The 21,236-nt window shown below is 44.3% G+C and overlaps 3 protein-coding genes across 3 annotated transcripts; 2 read left to right on the plus strand and 1 right to left on the minus strand.

Moving 5' to 3' along the window:
• The first annotated feature begins 442 nt into the window (after positions 1 to 442).
• LOC112947042 (caltractin-like) lies at positions 443 to 3,575 on the plus strand. Its single transcript, XM_026039047.1, has 5 exons — positions 443 to 451; positions 948 to 1,097; positions 1,389 to 1,517; positions 2,860 to 2,997; positions 3,285 to 3,575. Exons 1-5 carry the CDS (start codon positions 443 to 445, stop codon positions 3,363 to 3,365), a joined length of 507 nt encoding a protein of 168 aa, XP_025894832.1. The 3' UTR covers positions 3,366 to 3,575.
• A 925-nt stretch (positions 3,576 to 4,500) lies between these two features.
• LOC112947057 (glutamine amidotransferase-like class 1 domain-containing protein 3A, mitochondrial) lies at positions 4,501 to 8,408 on the minus strand. Its single transcript, XM_026039065.1, has 4 exons — positions 8,288 to 8,408; positions 6,494 to 6,665; positions 5,477 to 5,678; positions 4,501 to 4,955 (listed from the first exon to the last, which is right to left on the minus strand). Exons 1-4 carry the CDS (start codon positions 8,393 to 8,395, stop codon positions 4,763 to 4,765), a joined length of 675 nt encoding a protein of 224 aa, XP_025894850.1. The 5' UTR covers positions 8,396 to 8,408; the 3' UTR covers positions 4,501 to 4,762.
• A 3,423-nt stretch (positions 8,409 to 11,831) lies between these two features.
• Positions 11,832 to 20,067, plus strand: LOC112947043. The gene is made up of 9 exons (XM_026039048.1): positions 11,832 to 11,892; positions 12,599 to 12,712; positions 13,907 to 15,592; positions 16,181 to 16,280; positions 16,903 to 17,051; positions 17,219 to 17,331; positions 18,397 to 18,486; positions 19,325 to 19,447; positions 19,873 to 20,067. The coding sequence occupies exons 1-9, from the start codon at positions 11,832 to 11,834 to the stop codon at positions 20,065 to 20,067; spliced, it is 2,631 nt and encodes an 876-aa protein (XP_025894833.1).
• The last annotated feature ends 1,169 nt before the right edge of the window (positions 20,068 to 21,236 follow it).

Below are 21,236 nucleotides of genomic sequence, written 5' to 3' on the forward strand. Positions count from 1 at the left end.
ATGTATACAAAAATACAAACAAGTCAGCAGGTGCAGCATTCACTCCGATTTGCTGGCAAACAAAACAGTTCTTCCAGATTTTTTTTTAATAAGCTTCAACTTTTAAAACATTTCACTACAGAAGCAGTGGCTGCAGTATATTCTGTCTTGAAGTGGCAGCTATCTGAGGTAAGTGTGTAATTGATGCCTCCTGACACAAGGAAAGGGCCGTGCAGCCTCTCCTAACTGTCATGACTTCCTGCTATTTCTGCTTGCTACAGTAATCCCTCTGGATTCCTTCATCTTTCTTCTCGGGCAAAGGAATAAGAGATTCTTCCTTTCCAGAAAGTGTAGCCTTTCCCTGACTTAGAAATCTAATCTGCTTTTTTACTTCTCAGAGTTAGTATCTGYCTTTTCCCAGTGCTGCCACCAAATGTTTAGTTTACATCCACAACTCGAGAACATGGGAAAAGTAAAAAATTAAGCTCAACATCAGAAATAAGTGAATACTACAACGGTATAGGCCAAACTCAATTAAAGCCCCCTTTTTTTTTTTTAAGAAAGAAAGAAAGAAAAGAAATTYCATGTGTTTCCGTTCGCACTGTGTGTAAATGAGAGGAAACACCGTGGCGTAGAAGAAAAATTCCTGCACCGCGTTGTGTGGTGCCCCCCTGTGGTAAAATACCCAGGTTACAAAATAAGAAGAATTCCCCGGCGCGCCCTGCCCGCGGGGCTCCAACGGCTGCTGTTGGCGGGGGGGCGGGAGCGAGCAAGCGGCTCGGCCAATCGGCTGGCACCTYCCCCTGAGGAGCAGGTGCGTTGGCCAATGAGAGGCGCAGTTACCACAGCGCGGCGGAGCGGCGGGATGGTGAGAGCCGTGGCGGGGYTCGTCGTTCTTCCATCCCAGTGTCCTGGGCCGAGCTCGGCCCTGGTCCCTCCCGCGAGCYCCGCGGCTCTTTGTCCCGCAGCAACACGCCTCGGCGGCGGCGGGGCAGCCCCGGGGGAAGAGGTCGCCCCCCGCCTTCCCCCTCAGCGAGGAGCAGAAGCAGCAGTTGCGCGATGCCTTCGACCTGCTCGACCCCGACGGCTTGGGACAAATTGACGTGAAGGATCTGAAGGCAATTAAGTCATTAAGCATTTCCCAGCCATTGGGCCATTTAAAATAMATAATTTTTAATTTTCAGGCAGGGGAAGATACAGGGGAATAAGGAGCAGATGGGAATGGGATTGGCTCCATTGTCTATGTGTTGACAGGCTGTGGTCTTATCTTTGCATGTAATTTCCRCTGCAGCAAAGTGCTCTGGTACTTCCCCTCCACTTTCATATATCTAGTTGTTTCAGGCATCTTGCCTTCTTTGCCGCTGATTTGTCCTCCAAGATGAGCACTAGTTTGTTTTCTCTTTTGGCAGATACCCCTGACAGCTCTAGGCTGTGACCTCAGGAGAGAAGAGATGAAGAAAATTATCTCTGAAGTTGATGAGGATGGGTCAGGGATGATAAACTTTGAGTCATTTTTGAAGGTGATGACTCAGAAAATGGTATGTGAACCTGTCCAGTCACAAAAASTGAGATTCCCCATGCCCCACTTTAAAGTGCAGGTACCCAAAATAGTTTGGGTCACCCTGGCTCCCTGCGGGGGAGAAACATGAGCTTTTTTGTTTTACCTGAGCTAYTTTAGATACCTGCCCAAGGGTGTTCAGCCCTCCTGTCTTGTACTTGGACTGTACAGGGAGCAGAATGGCTGGCTTGGCTAGAGCACAGCTKCATTTCAGCAGACAGCTCCTCCCCATTCTGGAGTGTGCTGAGCACACAAAGCACCAGGGATCTTCATTGGGAAGCTGGAGGACTTGGAACAACCCAGGAAAGGATCCATCTTTTAGCAGTAAAACTACTGCAAAGGCCAACGCACTGTGTGAATTGATACTGCCCCCTTCCCTTCCTTAAACCTTTACACGTGAAATTTCAGTACCTTGCTTATAGACCTCAGGTTTTCGATTTTGTTAAAACAGTGGTCAACAAATGTCATATGTCAGATGAACACAAAGAATCACTATCCATAGAGAAATCATACCTCACAACCCATTGATGCAGTCAGTACTTCCTGCAAGCAACAGCCCCTAAAGTTTGTGGAGTGTACTAAGAGTGCTGTTTAATATTAGCCTTCTGATTCAGGTTTCCTTATCCAAATTCCTGGCTCTGAGAATCCTGTGGCTCAAACACCTCTCTGCACCTTCTAGTCTAGACTGCATATTGACAAAGGCTATTTTAGAAAAGCTTGCCTGGTCCTTCCTCTGTCATCCTTGTGGTTTCATAGCAAGGCTCTATAGGATGCACAGGAGGTAACTGGACCATAACTGGAATGGCTCTTCCCTTGTCACTGCAGTCATAGTTACTGGGCTGCAGACCCCCGCTAAGATGTACTCATAGATCCAAGCTTCCCCCCAGTAATGCTCTAGAGTTCAGGCAAAGCCCACACCCAAGCTTATTGCCTGGGAGCAAGAAGAGTAAGGGCTGGAGCACAGGAAGACTTCTGAAATGAAATATTGCTGCAGCCAGGGGTTCACTTTGGCAACTGCTTCTTCCTCCAGTAGTTTTACTAATCCCTCTTTTCCTGACAAAGCATGGTCAGGATATTCCCAGCCAAGTTCCCATGCTGTTCAAACAGCTTTCTAATATGTAGTAACATGGGAGAAAAAAAGGAAAAAAAAAAAGTAAATATGAAATAGCAGTGGTAAATAACTCTCTGCTATGACCATGCTTTCCTCCAAACGTTGGCTTGGCTTTGATTCCAAATGTTTGCTAGCTAAAGCGCTCAAGGGGGGACTGTAGAGCAAAACAATGTCATCCTTGTATGGTGGTGTTTTCCATTTCCTTGCTAAGGCAGAACAATGTTCCAAAGAGGAGATCCTGAGAGCTTTCAAGCTATTTGATAGTGATGGCACCGGCAAGATCTCCTTTGAGAAACTCAAGCTGGTGGCTGTTGAGATTGGGGAGGACATCACAGATGAGGAGCTGCAGGTTTGTGAAGTACAAGCACRTTCCTCCTATGCTGCACTCGGGGAAGGAGGGCTGTGCCTTCCTGCAAGGAACATTAGTGGGGGCAGGAAAGCTCTATGTCACTTTACAAGGCACAACTCACCACTGCTGCTCTCATTTCTCATTCYTCTCTAAGTCTTAATACACAGTCTGTCTCACTTGGGATTATATTGAAGCCTTGGTTGAGACTTTAAGAGGTGTTCAGGCTTTCTGGATCTTCACCCTCTCAGCCCACCTAATCTAGTCTCTAAATCTTTGCTCTCCCCTAGGAAATGATTGATGAAGCAGATTTGGATGGAGATGGGCAAGTGAATAAACATGAGTTCCTGCAGATCCTCACTCTTGATTGACCCATAGCTATGTGACATTTTTTCTTCTATGTCACATTTCTCCAACTTCCTTAGCTTTTGTTGAGTTTGCTCAGTGGATTGCCTTTTCTAGGCAAGATATTATGAATGTTTTTGTCTCTGGGGTCAAATTCTGTGCTCTATTGCAAGCAGTTTTTCACATACCAATAAATGGTGCTGTTACTAGCTCTGTGTGTGAATTGGTTCTAAAGTCTGAAATTGGTCCAAATTCTCCAGCAAGTGACTGAAATTCTCCCTCTTGTACTTACATCCTGCTGCTTTTCAGCCTGATAAACTATGCTCAGAAAAAAACTGTATAACTCTCAGAAGTTAGTACTGATGTCAGAAACTTCTCTACCTTTCCTGAACTCCTGCAAGAGAACAGTCAAAATGATTTTTGTTTCGGTAAGCCCTTTAGGAGTAGTATGGATGGCTGCTTCCTAAATATTCCATTCTATCATAACAGGTCTTCTGTTAGCACAAGACTAGACTATCTTGTCCAACCCCCTGCTCAATAAGGGTGAGCTACAGCAGATTACATAGGACCATTTCAAGTTGGATTTTGAATATCTCCAGGGATGGAGACTTCACAACCTCTTCAGACAACCTGCTCTAGTCTTCAATCATGCTCATTACTCAACATTGCTCATAGTGGTTTAGTTATTCCCCTCAGCATGGAGAGTCCAGAATATCTACTTCTCCTTTTCACTATCAGATTCCGTACTTATGCCCAAGTCTGAGTTCTGATGCCTCCAAGCAAAGCAAGTGGGGTTTGTACCCATACCATTCTCCCCATTCACTAGCCATCCACTAGCACCAAGAGCACCTCCTACTGTAGAGTACAATATGAAGATAAAAGCATGTCATTCAGTCAAGGAGAATTCAAGTGTCTACTTTTATTCAGTAGCAGAATCATGTTTCTTCTTTTGGCCACTAATACATTCATTCTGTGAGGTGGTAGTGTTTGGGGAGCTTTCAACCAGCAAAGATAGATATGAAAGTATCTTAAGGGGCAAATTCCCATTTGCATGTGATATGTCAGGTCAGCCCAGGCATGGCTAAAATGACCTAGGCACTTCCTCTGCTCCTTATAACCCAAGGCAATGGCTGCATCTCAGCCCTGTGGGGAGCTGGCATCTGCATTTCAGTTCCATGCACACTGCCAGTCTAATTATTGCCATTTTATAGCCAAGTTAAGCAGTTTGTCCTTGGCAAGTCACATCAATGCCTACACTGCTACAGTTTATCCCTCCTCAGCAGCCAGTGCTTCAGTTGGGAGTTCTGCTACTCCATTTGAGCAGCGGTTTTCTTATTGATTTGTGGGTGTAAAGGGGAAAGGACATTATCTTATGCTTAGTGCCCACACTCCACAAGAGTTGGATACTTCAGCTTTGTGACATTCAGGCAAGTCTTACCACTTCTTTGACCATTTTTCCAATACCATCATAGATCTCATGAATGGGGGCATTGCACATAAAGGCACTGGTGGTCACCAGCTTGTTCTTCATGTCCACGTGAATCTCAGTGACGTGTCTGTTCACATGCTTGCAGCCAAGTTCCCTCATGGTCTCAGCTGTCTTCGCATAAGGCCATCTATAAGAATAAGAGTAAACACTGAGAGGAGAAACTGTCATTTCAGGGAAAGATCTGACAAAGTCATGGAGTGAAAAGCCCATGAGTGCTTCCTGGCAACAGCTTCAAAGCTGCTACAAAGAAATCAGTGGTCCCTATAGAAAGCCAGATCAATGGGATCCCTTTTTTTTTTTTGGTCAGAGGATTTTCTCAGAGGTTATAGAACTAAACAGGAAAATCTCCAGATTACAGTGAATTTAAATTACAAATCCTACACAAAGCCAGCTTTGATCCAACTTTCATGGACGAGTAAGGGCAGTTTAAGCTCCTCCATCTCATAACACTTCCAAATGTTGTGCAACCAAGCTGCTACCCAGCATCTGCTTAAAGAGACCTACGCGGTCTTGTTGAGATGGACTACCCTGGGGCTAAAGAGACTGAAGAGCTAGGGTCCTGTGTACATTGAGGRGGAGATGTGATCATATAGTGTTCAAGAGGTGAATCTTGAGGTGTATCATCTCTCTGTATTTGCAATTACTCACTTCTCACATTCTGTGTCATGCCCAACAGTCAGCTCACAGCCTGGGAAGATTTTGGCTGCCAGTACTGGGGAAATACAGCACAAGCCAATGGGCTTTTTGGCAGCATGGAAGGCCTTCAGTATGTCTTCCACCTCTTTGGAGATGATGCAGTTCTTTCCTTGGGTGGCCCAAGTACACAGGTTTTTARCCACTCCAAAGCCACCTGGAGAAAATGGATAGAATGGATTTGGTATGAAATGGATTTGGATAGAAGTTTTTGCCCAGTGTTGACAAAAGTACTAAAATATACAAGCTACACTTCTGTGAGCCTCTGCATATTTTTCAGCTCCTGATCTGAAGTCTTCAAAGCACCTTTATTGATTCTAAACAGAACTGAACTGGGCAGATATCAATACTCTGTTAATTACCCTCTGTGTCACCCATGCTCTTCCCTCTAGAATTGTGGTGAAGCTTGCTTATAGATTTTTCTTGTTATTTAATTCTTGCTCTAGGGGTGGAGCATCAACACTGAAGTCACTTGGCCATATTCCCACCAAAGACAAATTGCCAGAGCAATCAAGCTTTCCATTTGTGTCACTTTTTGTCTGTCCTAGCTTCTCCTAGTAAGGGGCTAGGCAAGTCAGTGTAGGAGGGGATACTGTAGACATGTCTTTGCATAAAGTAGAGACAAAGTATATGGTGCAAAGAATAAGAAGTCAATCAACAGTTATCTGTCCTCTCCTTTTAGGAGTGYGCTTCCATATTGCCATGTGCTCTTATAGCACAAGTCCAAGCAAATATACTAGCCCAGCATAGATGSCAGAGGGTGATTCCTTTCAATCCCTTCCTTCCTTCCTCCAGACTATCCTCTTCTCCAATGGTTCCACCCAGTTCTCCAGGCCACAAAGCCCATATCATTCAAGGCTCATGGCATGTCCTGAGCCCTTCCACCAAATCACACAATAGCTGACGTTGGAAGGGACTCTAGAGATCACTCAGTCTAGAACCTTGAACTTGCAGACCACAGTGCCGTCCTACCTGGTATGATTAGGGCATCCAGTCCCTTGACATCCAGCTTAGCTAGATCCTTGATGTTGCCTCTGGCTATTCTGGCGCTTTCAACTAGCACATTGCGCTTCTCCTGAGTTGGCTGTCCTTTTGTATGGTCCACGACATGCATCTGGTCCAYATCAGGAGCATAAACCTCTGCCTGGAAACAGAGAGTGAAATAAGTTATTCTTTGAGGACATATCTTAGGCAATGTTGTAAAAACCACAGATAGCGATTGCAATTGATTCCCATTAGGAAAGAGCTTTGATGGTGCACAGAGAGAACACAGAGATGGTGTACACAGAGGTACCCAACATTGGCAGAGGGAAGGTTACTGTTACTTGGAGAAAGACAGTTCTTTTGCAGCTTCTGCATGGGAATCCTTGTATTGACCTTGCAGGGACAACCATATTAGGTAAAAACCAAGAATCCCACCCCAACTGCTTCTCTGTGGGGCTGAATCTGGGGAAAGAGGGAAAGCACTGCTTTCCCTCCTAGAAAACAAGGTGCTCCAAGGGCATGAAGCTCCTTTTGTGGGCTGTTGTTATCCGTGTTCCAAACAGCCACTGTCACTGCAACAACAGCCCTAGCCCTGCCCTATCTATCCCCAAGTGAGAGGCAACACTGCCCTACACCTAGCTGGGCACTGCCCCTGAGGAGATGGTTCCATCTACAGGTTCCTACCTACAGGCTGGTCACTCCTTGTGCAGCTGCTGATGGCCCAACAAGTGGCTGCCCCTTGTGCCTCCCTCAAACCACAGATTGGAGTTCCTCCCTCCAGCCAGCACTTTCCCAAATGCCAGTAGATTTCATTACCTTGAAAATGCTTCCAGTTCTCTACAGCTAGTTTGAGCTGGCACACAGAAATTAAGGGCTGAGAATAGCAAATAGATCAAGGGATTTTGTGATTGTGCAAGCTTAGTTTCTTAAACAAATAGGATGAAAAAGATGAAAAAAGGAGGAGAAAGGGAAGGGAACACGCAAGTTTCCTCAGTAGATATCCCCTCCAATCACAGTATAAGCCTGCACTTGTGAAAGGAGAGAAGAAATTGCAGAAGCTCTAAAGAGGAAAGAGAGGCAAAAATACAGTAGTGGAAGAGGGATGGGACACATCTGACCTCTAATCCAACCTGAGAACATACAGCCAGGAGACTGTGGGGTGGGGTCATTGAGCTCCGTAGAGCTCTTACATCACTCCAGCATTTTTATAGTCAGTGGAGCAGTGCTGATTCCAAGAGAAAGGCTCAGAAAGTTTTGTGGGTGGCTCAGAGCTCAGCATAACATTACACACAGCTTTCCCCTTCCCCTTGCAGGGTGGCTATAGTGATTAACTGCATATCAAGCGGCTTCTTACAGGTTGCCTTCTTTAAACCATTTTGAAGTTTAACTCATGAAGAGTCATCCAGCTTCTATTTTAGCTGGCTAATTTTCTTTCTTTTTTAGTGTATTTTWAAAAAAAAGTCAAAAACAGTAGTAGAAGAGGAAGTGCCAGCCAAAAAGAACAGAGAGCAGGTTTAGGAAAATTTGCTTCAGAGGTTGGACACGCTCAGCRCAGAGCACTCTGCCAATGCCTCTGCAGAGCAAAGCTGGGAGAGCAAAGCAAAGAGCAAGGAGTTCTCCACACCCACTGCTGTAGCTTCCACACTGCACCCTTCACTTTAACTCTGCTCACTTATGCCCAGCAGCAATGGGGAGCTCCTGCAAAGCTCCTGAGAGCAAAGAATCTTCTGCAAGGGAGAAAAAGAGAGTGATAAGTAGAGCCATGCAGAAGGACCCTCTTACCTGTGCCCCCTCCCTGCTGAGGTGCACCAGCACAGCAGAAGACTCATGGACCTCACTCCCATCGTACACTCCACAGCCAGCCAGTACAACAGCCACTTTCTTTCCCATGGCCACCACCAAGGTGAGAAGATTTCCCCAGAGAGCCCCAAGTCACTGCTGTGCATCTCTGTTCCCTGCCTGGAGCCTTTTATAGCACCGTCCCTCCCCCAGTTCACAGGTGGGGCCAGGAGGGCTGGGCTGTCTTTCTTACTGGCAGGAAGCTTCGGTTTCCAGTGCCACAGGCAGGGCACGTAAATATTATTTGTTTCCTAAACTGAAAGCTCCCTTGCAGACCTTCCTTGCAGCACGTTGTCCCCAAAGTATCCCCAGCTGACATGACCTGTTCAACAGAGCAGCTGTGTTTTTCCTTCTTCTCAGCTGTCAATTTTCCATTCCATTCCAGACTAAAGCACCAAAATCTTTGTACATGTGACGACATTGGAGGGAGCCAGCCCAGAGCAAGCATTTGAGCCAGTGAATTTCCTCTCTGTGCCCCACTTTCCAACCCATACACTCCTCAGGCAACTTCTCTCTTTTAACATCAAGTTTTCTTTTTGGACTTAAGCGACCTATCCTCATACCCTGGCCCTGAATAGTAGTTTTCACCCAATTGCAGATATTCCCTGGCCTTTGGTCCTGGTGTTAAAAGTGAATAACTTAGAAGTTGATCAATGGCAACAGCTCTGCAAGAGGACACCACTACCAGTGGCCAGGAGAATGGTAGCAGGGCAAGGAGGGACACTGGCAGACCCTGGCCTTCTAAGTGACACCTAGCTGCAAGGTTCCTTTGCTCATGGTCCTTCTCCCCATCCTTGGAATGTTCTCTGCTGAGATTATGAACTTCTCTACTCCATTTTGGCACCATTGAAATAATCCTGGCTTGCTAAGGCTACCTTGCTGTTCTTCAGAGAAGAAAAGACCTCATATAACATGTCTGGAAAATGTTTTTCAGGGTTTATTTATAAGTCATTTTCCTTGAGTCTCTAACATACTTGGAAAAGGTATGAAGTGTATTCAGTGCATAAGGAAACAACGTTTTTGCCAGCTCTTTATTCATACCAGGCCTGATAAATTAGCATGTGTCATCATTTATTACACGCATCTCCTAAAATTAGTACTTCGGGCACTAAATACTCCTGGCTGTTATCTTTACAAATGGGAACAAAACTGCAYGTGTGTGTGGTGAGTGGAGAAAGGATTTGGAAAAGCCTAACTAATCTAATGCAGGCTGTTCCCTTCAGTTACTTTTATTATTCAGCAAAGGAGTTGGACTCTGAGACAGGAATATAAAACTCCAGAAGCATTTTCCCTGCTGTTTGGTTTGGTATTTAAGGGATTGTAAGTGTGATTTTAGAAATTTATTATTTCCTCTTGCACAAAAAAAGCAAGCAAACAAAAAAACCCAAGTGAATCATGCTGATGCTTGAACAAATAGTTTCTTCCTCCTTCATCTTATTAGAGAGCAGATGCATTGGTGGTGACACAAAGCCAGTGTGAGGCTACCAATSTAAATAAACTTATGGCTTGTGGCAAACCACATTGTCTAGCTCCAACTTAGTCATTGTCTAGTGCCAATTGACTAAACAGATTCACCTTAACGGAAATAACTGGTTGGGTGTAACTGGACAAAACAGGGTTGTTCCTTGTTTCGTACAAGACCTTGTTTTCTACTGATCCTTGTTGAAGATCTATCTCAGTAGACATATGGAACCTAAAGATCTATCTGCAGTAGACTTTTTCTGGATGTTTATCTGGAAACAGCCACTGAGCTTTAATATTAATATTTAATATATTAGGTCTACAAAGATGATCAGGGGCCTGGAACATCTGCCCTGTGAGGAAAAGCTGAGAGAGATGGGCCTGTTCAGTCTGAAGAAGAGAAGGCTGAGAGGGGATTTAATCCCTCTTTTCAGTGGTGACCAAMAACAGGACTTGAGGAAATGGCCACACTGAAACATCAAAAGTTCCACAGGAACTTAAGGAAAAATTTCTTAACAGTGAGGGTGACAGAGCCCTGGAACAGGCTGCCAAGAGAGGTTGTGGAATCTCCTTCTCAGAGATCTTCAAAACCTGCTTGAATGCAGCCCTGTGCCATGTGCTCTAGGCAATCTCTAAAGGTCTYTTCCAACCTTAAGGATTCTATATTAACATCTTGTTCTAATCTCARTTAACACTCTAGTGAAGATGATCATGAGGGAACCCCGTTGCCTTAAAGTTCTTCTCGCAGGGTGAACACACTTTGAGACAACTGTTTTCCAAAGCAGTGAAGAAACTTGGAAGGTCTGGAAACCGTTATAGGCATCTAGCAGCTCAGTGGGAGCAGGCTGCTGTTTTACCTGTCTTGGAGAGCAGGAGTAATGTTCCTTGGCATTAGGTGTGGAGCCTACCAGGTGGGGATTGTCCTGACTGCTACTGCAGATGTGGCACTTCTGAGATGGTGACCTGACCAGCCACTTGATCACACTTGGTGGCCTGGTTTCAGGCTCCAGTACTGCCCACTCTCATTACAGCTCTGAGACTCATTTTGGTATGCCATGAAGCATGCCCTATGGGAGAACATAGATCCAGGTCCGCCAGAAGGAACATCAAGCTTGCTGTTGTAGGGCCTCTCTGGAGGCATCCTTGTCCAGTCCAACAGCATGAAGCCCTTTACACTGCTCTGTGCCTGTTATCTTGTCAAGAGGCCGAGAAAAGGATTTGCTTTAAGTGGCCCTGATAAGAGCCATGTCCTCCACAGGAGTAGGGCCCCACCTGGTCCACTGCTCCTGGGAAGCCAACAAGACTCTTCTAGATTTTATCCTCACCCTGACAGCCTCCAGAATTCATGTTTCCACTGACACCTCTCTCATGAAGACTACGCAGGAGCAAGGAGGAGTTCCCTGGGAACATGCACAGAGAGGCTGGATGAGGCTGAGGTGGACTGGCACACAGACAGAAGTCACTTTTAAGGGGAACAGCACTGWATCTTCCCTGGGCTTTCCCAGCGTGGAAGAGTGGTGCCAAGCATTCATAGCTGTGACAGGGACAAACAGCAGGGCCATGGCCAGTGTTAGGAGAAATTGCAGGTCCCCAAGGAGCTCCTGGGCTTGCAAAGTGCTTGTTTGCTCCAGCAAGATGTATTCCTTAAAAAAAAAAAAAACTTGATTTTAACCAGTGCAGTTTCCTCACTGGCAGTGGCAAAAAGGCAGTAATAGAAATAAACCTTTAACATTATTTTTTAAGTGTCTTTTTTAACAAGAGTTAATCAGCAGTAAAATTAAGAGGCCCCTCGAGGGAGCTACCAGCAGTCCATGCTGACTCACAAACTGAAATTTATTGCAGCTACCAGCTCGTTTGCATTTCCTCCCCGCTCGCAGAGAGGAATACTAACAGAAGATGTTTGTAGGGAAAAGGGGTGGAGAGCAGGGAGGAACAGAGGCTAGTGGAGTTGGTTTGGTTATAAAGAGCTAGGGAGGAAAGAGAGGCAGCATTTCAGTCGGCACCTGGGTCTTCAGCAGGCTCCGCAATGGCAGTCAGAAAAGCTGACTCACTGCATTACTCCATAGGGCTCTTGGGCATTTCCGCAGGTAGGGATCAACTCTTCTTGGCATGGAAGGATGGGGCTGGGACTGGCTTGCATGGACAACCCCCTTTCAAAGGGGGCTAAAGAGTCTGTTTATTCCGAATCTCTCTACTTGGAGAAAACTTTCAGATCCAGAGATCCCTCTGCCTGTTTCAGCAGCCAATAATATATTTATCTTGGCTTTAAGGCACTGGCCTGAGCTCTTGTACTCATTCCATCCTGAATGGGAAGCAAATCAAACTTTGTGATAGTCATTTTTTCAAATAGTCTTTTTTTTTTTCTCTCTCTCTCTTTTGGATGCCCTTTCTTCCCTTTTCCTTTTCTTTGTCTTCCCTGTGGATCTGTTTTCCTTGTTCACTCTCTTTTCTTTTGCTCCTTCTTTGCATTTCTCCTTATTGAGTGTTGCCCCTTTCCATTTTTGATCTGTTTTTCTGTAAGCCAAAATCTCATGTCATCCTCTATAGAGTGTGTATAGAGTGTGTGAGAACTGATTTTAACTTATWTGGCAGTGGAGGAGCAGTTTCAAAGTTGATTAGGTTCACTTTCTTAAAAGTAGGCACCCAGGATGAGATGAAACTATGGATACAAGCCTGCAACATGCCTCCTCTTGCATTTCATTATTTGTAGATCTATTTACTGTCTGTTCCCTTTTCTTGTTTTGGAAGGAAGGTTTACAAGCTCTTTCACTTTTTCCCTCTTGTCACACTCAGGATCACTCTTACTGACTGTGCACTTCTACACTGTAAGCAGAGCAGCCCCTCTCATCCCCAACACAACTTTAGGAATCCTTCTGCTGATTTTATCATCTCTTCTGGCGTATGCAGGTAAGGTTCAGAATGTGGCCAGCTTCAAGGCCTCCCCTTCTAGAGCTTCACAAGTATGAGGTCTGCTCAGCCAAGAGGTATATGTAAACCTTGGCAGCCTTACCAGACTGAATACATTCTCCTATAGGAATCTATCAGCATGTTATTTTTTTTCCAGTATATGCAACCTAAGAAATAAATGTTAATTTAGAACAAATACTTTATATCAGGTCTCTGAGCATTTCATCCGAGTGGTTGCGTAATTTCTCTAAACAACTATTCCCAGGCTTTCTGAAGTGTGGTTTAGTCATCCATGGATTAAAATAACATGTTCATGTATAAATGCCAAGGGATCTACTTAGCTGAGAGGGAAAGTCACTGATGACATTGAAGTTCACACTGAATGATGAAATATTCCTCCTATTGTGGGAATGGAGCAATGAGGAAATTCATTTCCAAGTTTTGATGCTAGCTTATCASTACTGATCCTGATATTTTCACCTGCAAAGCAGAGGACTTGCGAGAGACAATACACACTTTAACACCTACAGCATAGGCCCACCTCATTTCTCAGTTGGTGGTGACACACAACACCAGCAGAAGTAGTTATATTAATGGGGCCACATGGAATGGTCTATTGGGCAGCAGATGCCTTCACAATTTGCAGAGTTCAACAGCTTCCTACCAGAGAATGAGAGGATGAGCTGAAGTGTTTTAAATTTTTTTTTTTTTGGTCTTTTTTGAGAGGAGGATACTGGAAAGCTCATTTCTTGAGGAGAAGTGAATTTGTGAGTTTCTATACCTTTTATTTATGAAAATCCAACAAGATATTTGAGACCTGTGGTATATACTTGGATATGACAGCCTACAGTTTAAAAAAAAACAAAAAAAAACCAAGCCCCTGGGCAAATGAAAGTAATATCAGAACTCAATCTGCATTGAAATATTAATGTCATTGTTGTAGAGTCTTGTGGGCATCACAAGGAAAAGAAGGTAGCAGCTCACTGAACCTGAACCTCATTAGGGCAGACTGCATGTCAGACTTGGTATGGTTTTAAGTTGAAGTTACTCATGAACCTTCAGCTCAGTCCAGGCACTCTGTTGAACATGCCATTTGCCGATAGCACAGACACATGTGATAAGTCATCTTATAATCTGAAATCACAGAAATCACTTGTAATCACAGTTCTGTCTCCATTGTTATTTGTTTCCTAGGAATTCGGAGAAGCCGAAGAAATCCCTCCCTGTTCTTGTCTCTCTGCCTGACCATCTCAGTGTTCTGGTGCAGTTATGGAGCAGTCTTCATCCTAGGAGGGCAAGGAGTTTTGAATGACGCTGATGATTTCCGCAATGCCTTGGTGCCTGGCCTGGCCACGTTTACTCTGGCACTACTCATTATTGCAGTGGTGGGCTTCCTTCACAGGGAGGTTATCCTAGCTATGATTGCTTCTGCTGTCTCATTTGCCAGTGCTCATGAAATTGCCATGCTCTATAGCACAGCTTTTGGTTCCTCTGCTGTTGCTTGCAATTATATGATTGTCTGTTTGATTGGAGGTTATTTTACTCTTGGAAGGTTTCTTTATTTCCTCACCAAAGAGAAAATTATACTTCCTGGCACAGATCTATCTAAGAATAAGACCCACAAACACATCAAGTCCACCAGTGGCAGTGTGAATCATTTTGCAATCACAGGTCTGATCCTGAACATGCTGTCTGCCAGTGTCTTTGGCTGTCGGCTCCTGGGTGTAACAAGCAAACTATTTATCGGTCAGGTGCCCTGGCTGTGGGCCTCTGGGGTCTATCAGATCGGAATATGCGTTTTATCGTACCGTGCCATGGATACACTGATGGCTACATTCTTTGGTTTTACTTCCATCTTGAAATTTGCTGGAGGCTATAGCCTTCTGTACCCAATCTGGCAGCCAGAGGAGCCATCTTTTCCTATTCCATTACTGGTGGTTTTTGCAATTCTTTTTGCCATCTTGGCTCTTTTTCTCACGCTTAAGAGTCTAGTGGATGGCCTATATTTGCTGTTTTATGTGGCTTACTGCATTGCAATAGCTTGTTGCCCCAAGGGATTTTTTGAAGGAGGACCCCAAGGCATGGATGTGGCCATCTTTGTGGCCTCAGCCTTGATGACTCTAATTTACCAGTACAATGCAGAAGAAAATGCCATAATCCCAACAGGAAAGGATGTTGTGAAGGCCTTTCTTGCTCGCAGCAGTTTTCTGAAGCTTCGAGAAGGGACAGACGTTCATGCTCCCTATCTAGGCTATTCCAAGTATGCAGATGCTGAAGTACTTGGCTATGCATGCAGTGTCCTTGCTTCTTTTGCTGTAATGGTAACAGGGGACTCAAAGGCTCCACTTGCTACTGTTGTAGTTCCATGGGTTGTGGTAGCTGGTGGGATTCTTAAGCTTCTAGGTGGCTCAGTGGCCTTTGCCCGTGGTAAAACCTTGGAGAGCAGTGCCTTCATTCTCTATGGCATCATGTGGATCATCTGGGGCTTGACAAGATATGGTGGCCTCTATGGCACTACGAGAAGCTTCCACACAGCAGTGGGCATTATTGCCTTCATGCTCTTCAATGGCTTCATTGTCTTCTGCACACTCTTCTTAAGCATCACATGGTTCTTTTACTCCCTCGCTTTCTTGCTCATCACCATCAGCTTCTTGCTGGATGCCATCAATGCTCTTCCAGCTGGCTATGACATTGCAGCTACTCTCATCTTTGGTCTGGTCAGCTTCTACTGCTTCCTGTCTGCCCTATTCCACAGCATCTTTGAAGGTTCCTGCTTACCCATGGGTAGGCCCATTGTGCAGCTCAGTGGTGTGGGGGGAGGAATGAGCAAGTGCCTTCATCTTCCTGCCAGAAAAGCTTCCTCAGTCAAGAGAATTGCAGGTAAGGGAAACGTACAGCGGGCGTTACGTGGGTGGAGGGTTAACTCAGAGAGATTTTGGAAAACAAACATTATTAAAAGGACAGTTTTTCATGTCCAAATGTGGAAACCATGATAATCATATCAGGATAACCTGACCTTACATTTTGACCAAGCAAGCCAACCTATGGGAGACATTAAGACCTAAACACACTTAGCGGGGAATAGGACCAATTCCATGGCAGAAATTTGGTTTATCATTGAATTTGTTGCTCTGTTTCCTATACCATATCTCTGCTCATTCAGTCTAAGACACATAAGTCCTCCAGGCTAGGGCTACCACTGAAAACCTCGTACAGAAAAAGTTGAGCAAATGCATGGTGCATTGCTCTCTCCAAAGTGCTGAAAGACTTCTGAACACAGCCCAGAATAACTCCAAGTGTCAGATCTCTTCTTGGGTGAATTCTAAAATACACTCAGAGGAAATATTTATTAGTTGGGAGAAAGAGATGAGAACACTGAATTGCCTGTCTGTGACAGCTCTTACATTAAGCCCCTCAGTTCTCAGTTCTAGTGACTTACGGGATTCTGCCCCATTCCCACATCAACAGATATCTTGAAGAATGGAGGGACCTGCGGCATCCCCACAGATACTGTATATGTGCTTGTGGCAGCCTGTAATAGACCTGATGCTGTGGAGAAAGCTCACAGGTAAGTATTTCTCTGACTGTCCTAGTGTGGACTATCTTGGCTAGTATAAAGAAGACTCTAGGACTTACAGCTGAGTGCTGACTACAACAACTATCCAGAAAAATGTGATACATAACTGTTTTCTTGTGAGGAATAAGCTGACAAGCCTGTGGAGATGATGTTAATGGGAAAAAAAGGACAGCTGAACTGAAATTGTCTCCTAGAGTATTGAAGGTTATTGACAGATGATGAATATCACGAGGAAATGTTAAGATCAAAAAGTAAGAAGAGAAGCAGGGTCTATCTGTAGGAACRTACCCAAACATATCTCATTTTATGTCTCTGACTGTGCTTTTGTAAGCAGCTGGAATCCCTCACACTGGAGAGTATTTCTCACAATTTGGGCAGTTCTGACTTTTGCCCATTACTGCACAGAGTTAAAACCATAACTCGAAATAGGCATCCATGTCCTTTCCTGTCAGGTCACCTATGGGAAAGTTCAGCATTTACTACAGAGACTGATGACCTGGGGCAAGGCCTACAGGTATTATCTAACACTAGACCTCTCCAACACAGTTTCTGTTTCAGATAAAATAAAATAAATTCCTAGCTTACTTCCAAGATTTCTCTTTCTCCATTCTAGGTCCAAGCGCCAGGCTCAAGAGCGTCCCATGTCACTTTGGATTTCTAGCCTGAAGCAACTGGAACCTGCAAAGCATTTGTTCACCCCTCTACTCTGGGACTTCATGGAGGCTGCCTGGCCATCTCCTATTAGTTTGGTTATTCCCAGAGGTGAGGAAATGCTGTTACTTACAAGCTCTCTGGAGAGCTCTGGATTCGAAACTCCAGTACAGTTCGCACTTGATTGCACTGCCATATACTCCATGTCAATATTCTTGGTATATTTATTGTGGTTGGACTTATTTGTATTGGTAAATTTGTGGCTCTTCCTTGTGCAGGAGAATGGGTGGACTTCCTGGGAATGAAGGACTCTGCAAAATATGTTGGTACCCCCCAGAGCATCGCCATCCGCATTCCTGACTGCTCTGTCACCACACACCTCATTGACTTGGTGAGTGGTCAGAGCTCATTCTTCTCAGCAGCACCCCCAAACAGATCTTTCCACTTCATGGCCTAGGTGGCAGGCTTGGGGTCAGTCTCTAGCACCCAGGACCCCTGGCCTGGGAGACAGAAGTATGGTGAGATTAAAGTACTCAACTAGTCCTTTCGATTGGTCTTGACAAGTCACCTCTCATCTCTKTTTTCTTATCTCTTTGAAATGAGGATTCTATAATGTTCAGAGAGCTCTGGTAAGTGGAAAGTGCTCAAATGAATAGCTCCCTCAAAAAAAAATCCTTAGGAAGGAGTAGAGTATGCAGGCAGCTGCAGCAGATCAAATTGCAGGAGGGAATGTAAATGGAATAAGAGAGATGACCAGGTCAGAATGCCACAAGAAGATGCAATTAATAGATACGATTTATGTAAGTTCCTACATTGATGATGCTGCCTAGTGTGCTGAGTAGTGTTATTTACAGAGGCAGTTTCTTGCATGATGTTTTTAAAAAGCAGATCTCTGGCTCAGTCAGTTGCCGCTATGCTCTGATAGGAAGGAATTGCAAGGCCAGGCCACTATTCTGACAGCAGAAGGTGGAGATGTGTGACAATGAGCAATGGACGCAGCCCCATAGCTTTGCTAGTAAATTCATCTTGAAGGAAAAAATCCATATTCCTCTCACAATGCASACCCATCATCCATCTCCACATTTCTGGGCCTTTCTAGAGAATCTATGGCACCTTACAAATCCTACAGTAATGTCCCAACTCACTACTACTTTTCTAGAGTGAACACTCTAGTTCTTCAATGTTTGTTTCTCTTGAAAATAAAATGTTCCTTTTTGATCTAAGTGGATAAACCCCAATTTAGCAGAGTCTTAATCCCTCATACACAGATTTACTGGGGTTCATCTCTTCCAACTTTAGCAGTCTACAGAATGGGTGTCTCTATCTGGATGAGCCCAGTGATCACAGAGATCCCTTTTCAGTTATGGAGACTCATCAGTGGAGCTCAGACTGCAAGACATCTGTGTGACACAGCAATGCTTTCTCAGAGATCATCTTCCCATTTTTGTGTCATCAGGTTGGTCCCATTGTGGTCACATCAGCTAACCCAACAGGAGAGGCAGACACAACACATCACAACCAAGTCTATGCCAAGCTAGGAGATAAGGTAATGGAGTCTATCTTTCTTTTTATTCAAACTGGTCCCAAAAGAGCTGGGGATGGATGAACCAAATCACTTCACTCCAAGTAGCCAAACCAAGTAATGGTAGCAAGAATCTGGAGAAACATCACTGACACTCTTTATTATTGGTGACAGAGTAAAGGAGAAAGGAGAAACTTGATGGAAAGCCAAAATGCTGGTGTTTTAGACAGTGTAGTTGTGGCTTGGCACCATGATTTAGTTCATCTTCCATCACAGAATGACATGAGCTGCAAAAAGATGTGTCTTTTTGCAATAAAACCATAACTGCCTGAATGTGACAGAGCTCACTGGTGATGAATTGGCAGAACACTGGAGATTCCCACCAAAGCTGGTCTGAACTGCCATCAAAGCTTTAACATATTCCTGTCCTTTACAGCATTTCTAAGTTGTGGAAGTACAATGGCCATAACCATTCAAATGCTATCATTCATTTCACTGATAAATTMTGAGAATAGTGCACATAAGACTTAAATATCCATTTAAGCTGAGGTGTCAGTTCATATAAGGGCAGCTTTAAACAAGGAGTAGTGACAATCTWTCTCTAATTCCTCAAAAATCTGGTTTACTGAACAGTTGCTTTTTAAATGGGACTTAATCAAAGCTTCTCAGCCGATGCAAACCTGCCTAGCTCTGCTGATGATCTACATCACCYAAAGAACTCTCTTTATAGAGTACAGAGCAAGAGTAGGAGGGGCAGAGCTGACTATGATAATAATTACCAGCGGTTGAGAGGAGGAAACTGCTACCTTTTTTTTCCCAAGTGCCATCAGGGAACTTGGTGTGAACATTTGCTTCTCTTCAGGTGGATGCAGTTCTTTGTGATGGGCCTTCTCCAGAGAACATTGCATCCACTGTTGTGGACTGCACCAAAATCAACAGTGGAAACATAGGTTTCTTCAGGGTTGGTATCATCCCAAAGTCTCAGGTAAAATTAATCTTCAGCCTCTTCATGCTCTTCTTCTCTCTGTTTTTCCCATCTCCATTAAATGGGTATTGGGCAGGAGGTTCCCTTTTTCCATAAGGCGTTGAATAAATCTGTGATGGCATGAGAAGATATCATAGGGTGGTGTGAAAGAACAGAAAAGCTCCATGTTGCCTGTGTCCTGATTGTGCTTATGGACCACCACTGCATCTTTCTTTGCTAAGCACATCCCTCATGGATCTCCATGGAGCAGGCTTTCCTTTCACATCTGTCCCAGAGATCTTTGAGCAGAAAGAAATGCTCAAAGCCCAAGGAGAGACCTACTCAAGTAGCTTGAAAAAGAAAAGGGCGTATTTCAAGATCCAGAAGAGAAATATGTTCTTTCCCGTAATCAATAAACAACTCGGAGCTCTATTTGCTAATTCCAGGTGCTGCAGATACTGGAGAAGGTGCAGAAGAAATACACGTTGGTTCACAGTAATGGCCCCATCATTGCAAAAGACCAGGAGGAGCACACGGACCATAGCCAGGCTGTTCCCAATGGGGTAGGCATGGCTGTCTCAGAAGAAACAGTATTGGGGCAGTCCACAGATGACATCCATGAGAGCCACACTCGGCTCTGAGATGTCCTTGTAGGTCAAACAGTTACTTGCTCCCTAGGGAGATGTTTGCTGGAAAACGTTGTTCAGGTCAAATTGGGGAATGGGAGAAGTTTCCCAGCTGCAGAAGTGACATTCAGCCTTCTGTGGACTCCAGTAAAATATCCCGGTGCAGAGCTGACTCACAAACCACGTTCACCTGGTTTGTACTGGTACATTTTTAACTCCTGAAAACTACCAGCTTTCGCTGAAGATCAGGCACAACCAAAGGAAGCTTTACATCAGTGACTGGCTGGTCCCAGTGTAACAAAGCTTTATTTTATTTTATTTTTTTACAAGGAGTTAATACCTTCAATTTGGGGTAGAAAATAGCTTGATATGTTTCATAATTACATGTTGGGGGAAAAACCCTGCATGAAACAAGAAGTGGGAGAGGGAAAATGGGATATGTATTCAGGTGATGTGCTAGTGAATACTATGAACTTTCTAAAGTAGCTAAGTAGTCCCGGGAGCTAGGACTGTCTTCTAATAGAAATCTTCTCAGAAAAGAATTGTCATTATGTGAGACATAATTTCCATATTTCATGGTTGGTGTGAGGATRGAATTATCATTTCAAAGACTTCAATAATGTCTCTTCAGAAGTGCTGGAGTGTGATGATGTTGCCTTGTGCAGAGTATTTATGTCAGAAATGTCATGTGCATTACATCTCAGGATGTTAGAAGTTGATCTTATGTTCTATCATAACTGTACACATTTCTACAGTTCATTTTATGGGAGGTTTCCTGCAGACGGCAGATTTTGTACAGAGTAGTAACTGCTGACCTACAGGAGGTGAAAACAAATTTCAAACTGACATGAGGAGACTTCTTTGGTAAAACCTGCCTGGCCCAGCAGTTACTGGCTTGTTTATCTTCTGAAAACTGTGGATTTTATTCTTACCAGACACACCTGSAAGGAACTGCAATGGACAATCTCACCTGATGTTTTGCTAGAATTTAAGCATAAATCCTGTGCAGTTAGAGGAGCCAAACTTCTATGAACTATGGCAAAACTATGCCTTCTTGACTGTTCTTCCAGAACCAGCTCTCTTCCTGTAGAGAGAGATGATGTTGGATAATGGATTTGATATTCATTTTGCCAATCTGTTCGCTGTATCTTTCCGGGGTTTTGATTTTTAGAAATCAATAAAAT

The sequence above is a fragment of the Nothoprocta perdicaria genome, unplaced genomic scaffold (genome assembly GCF_003342845.1).
Source record: "Nothoprocta perdicaria isolate Ctin4 unplaced genomic scaffold, notPer1 scaffold_22, whole genome shotgun sequence".
NCBI lineage: Eukaryota > Metazoa > Chordata > Aves > Tinamiformes > Tinamidae > Nothoprocta > Nothoprocta perdicaria.

Coding starts and splice junctions, on each gene's coding strand:
- LOC112947042 (XM_026039047.1), top strand. Junction 1,098..1,388: donor TTGACGTGAAGGATCTGAAG/GCAATTAAGTCA, acceptor CTCTTTTGGCAG/ATACCCCTGACAGCTCTAGG. Junction 2,998..3,284: donor TCACAGATGAGGAGCTGCAG/GTTTGTGAAGTA, acceptor GCTCTCCCCTAG/GAAATGATTGATGAAGCAGA.
- LOC112947043 (XM_026039048.1), top strand. CDS start 11,832: ATGGCAGTCAGAAAAGCTGACTCACTGCATTACTCCATAGGGCTCTTG. Junction 12,713..13,906: donor ATCTCTTCTGGCGTATGCAG/GTAAGGTTCAGA, acceptor TTTGTTTCCTAG/GAATTCGGAGAAGCCGAAGA. Junction 19,448..19,872: donor GTATCATCCCAAAGTCTCAG/GTAAAATTAATC, acceptor TGCTAATTCCAG/GTGCTGCAGATACTGGAGAA.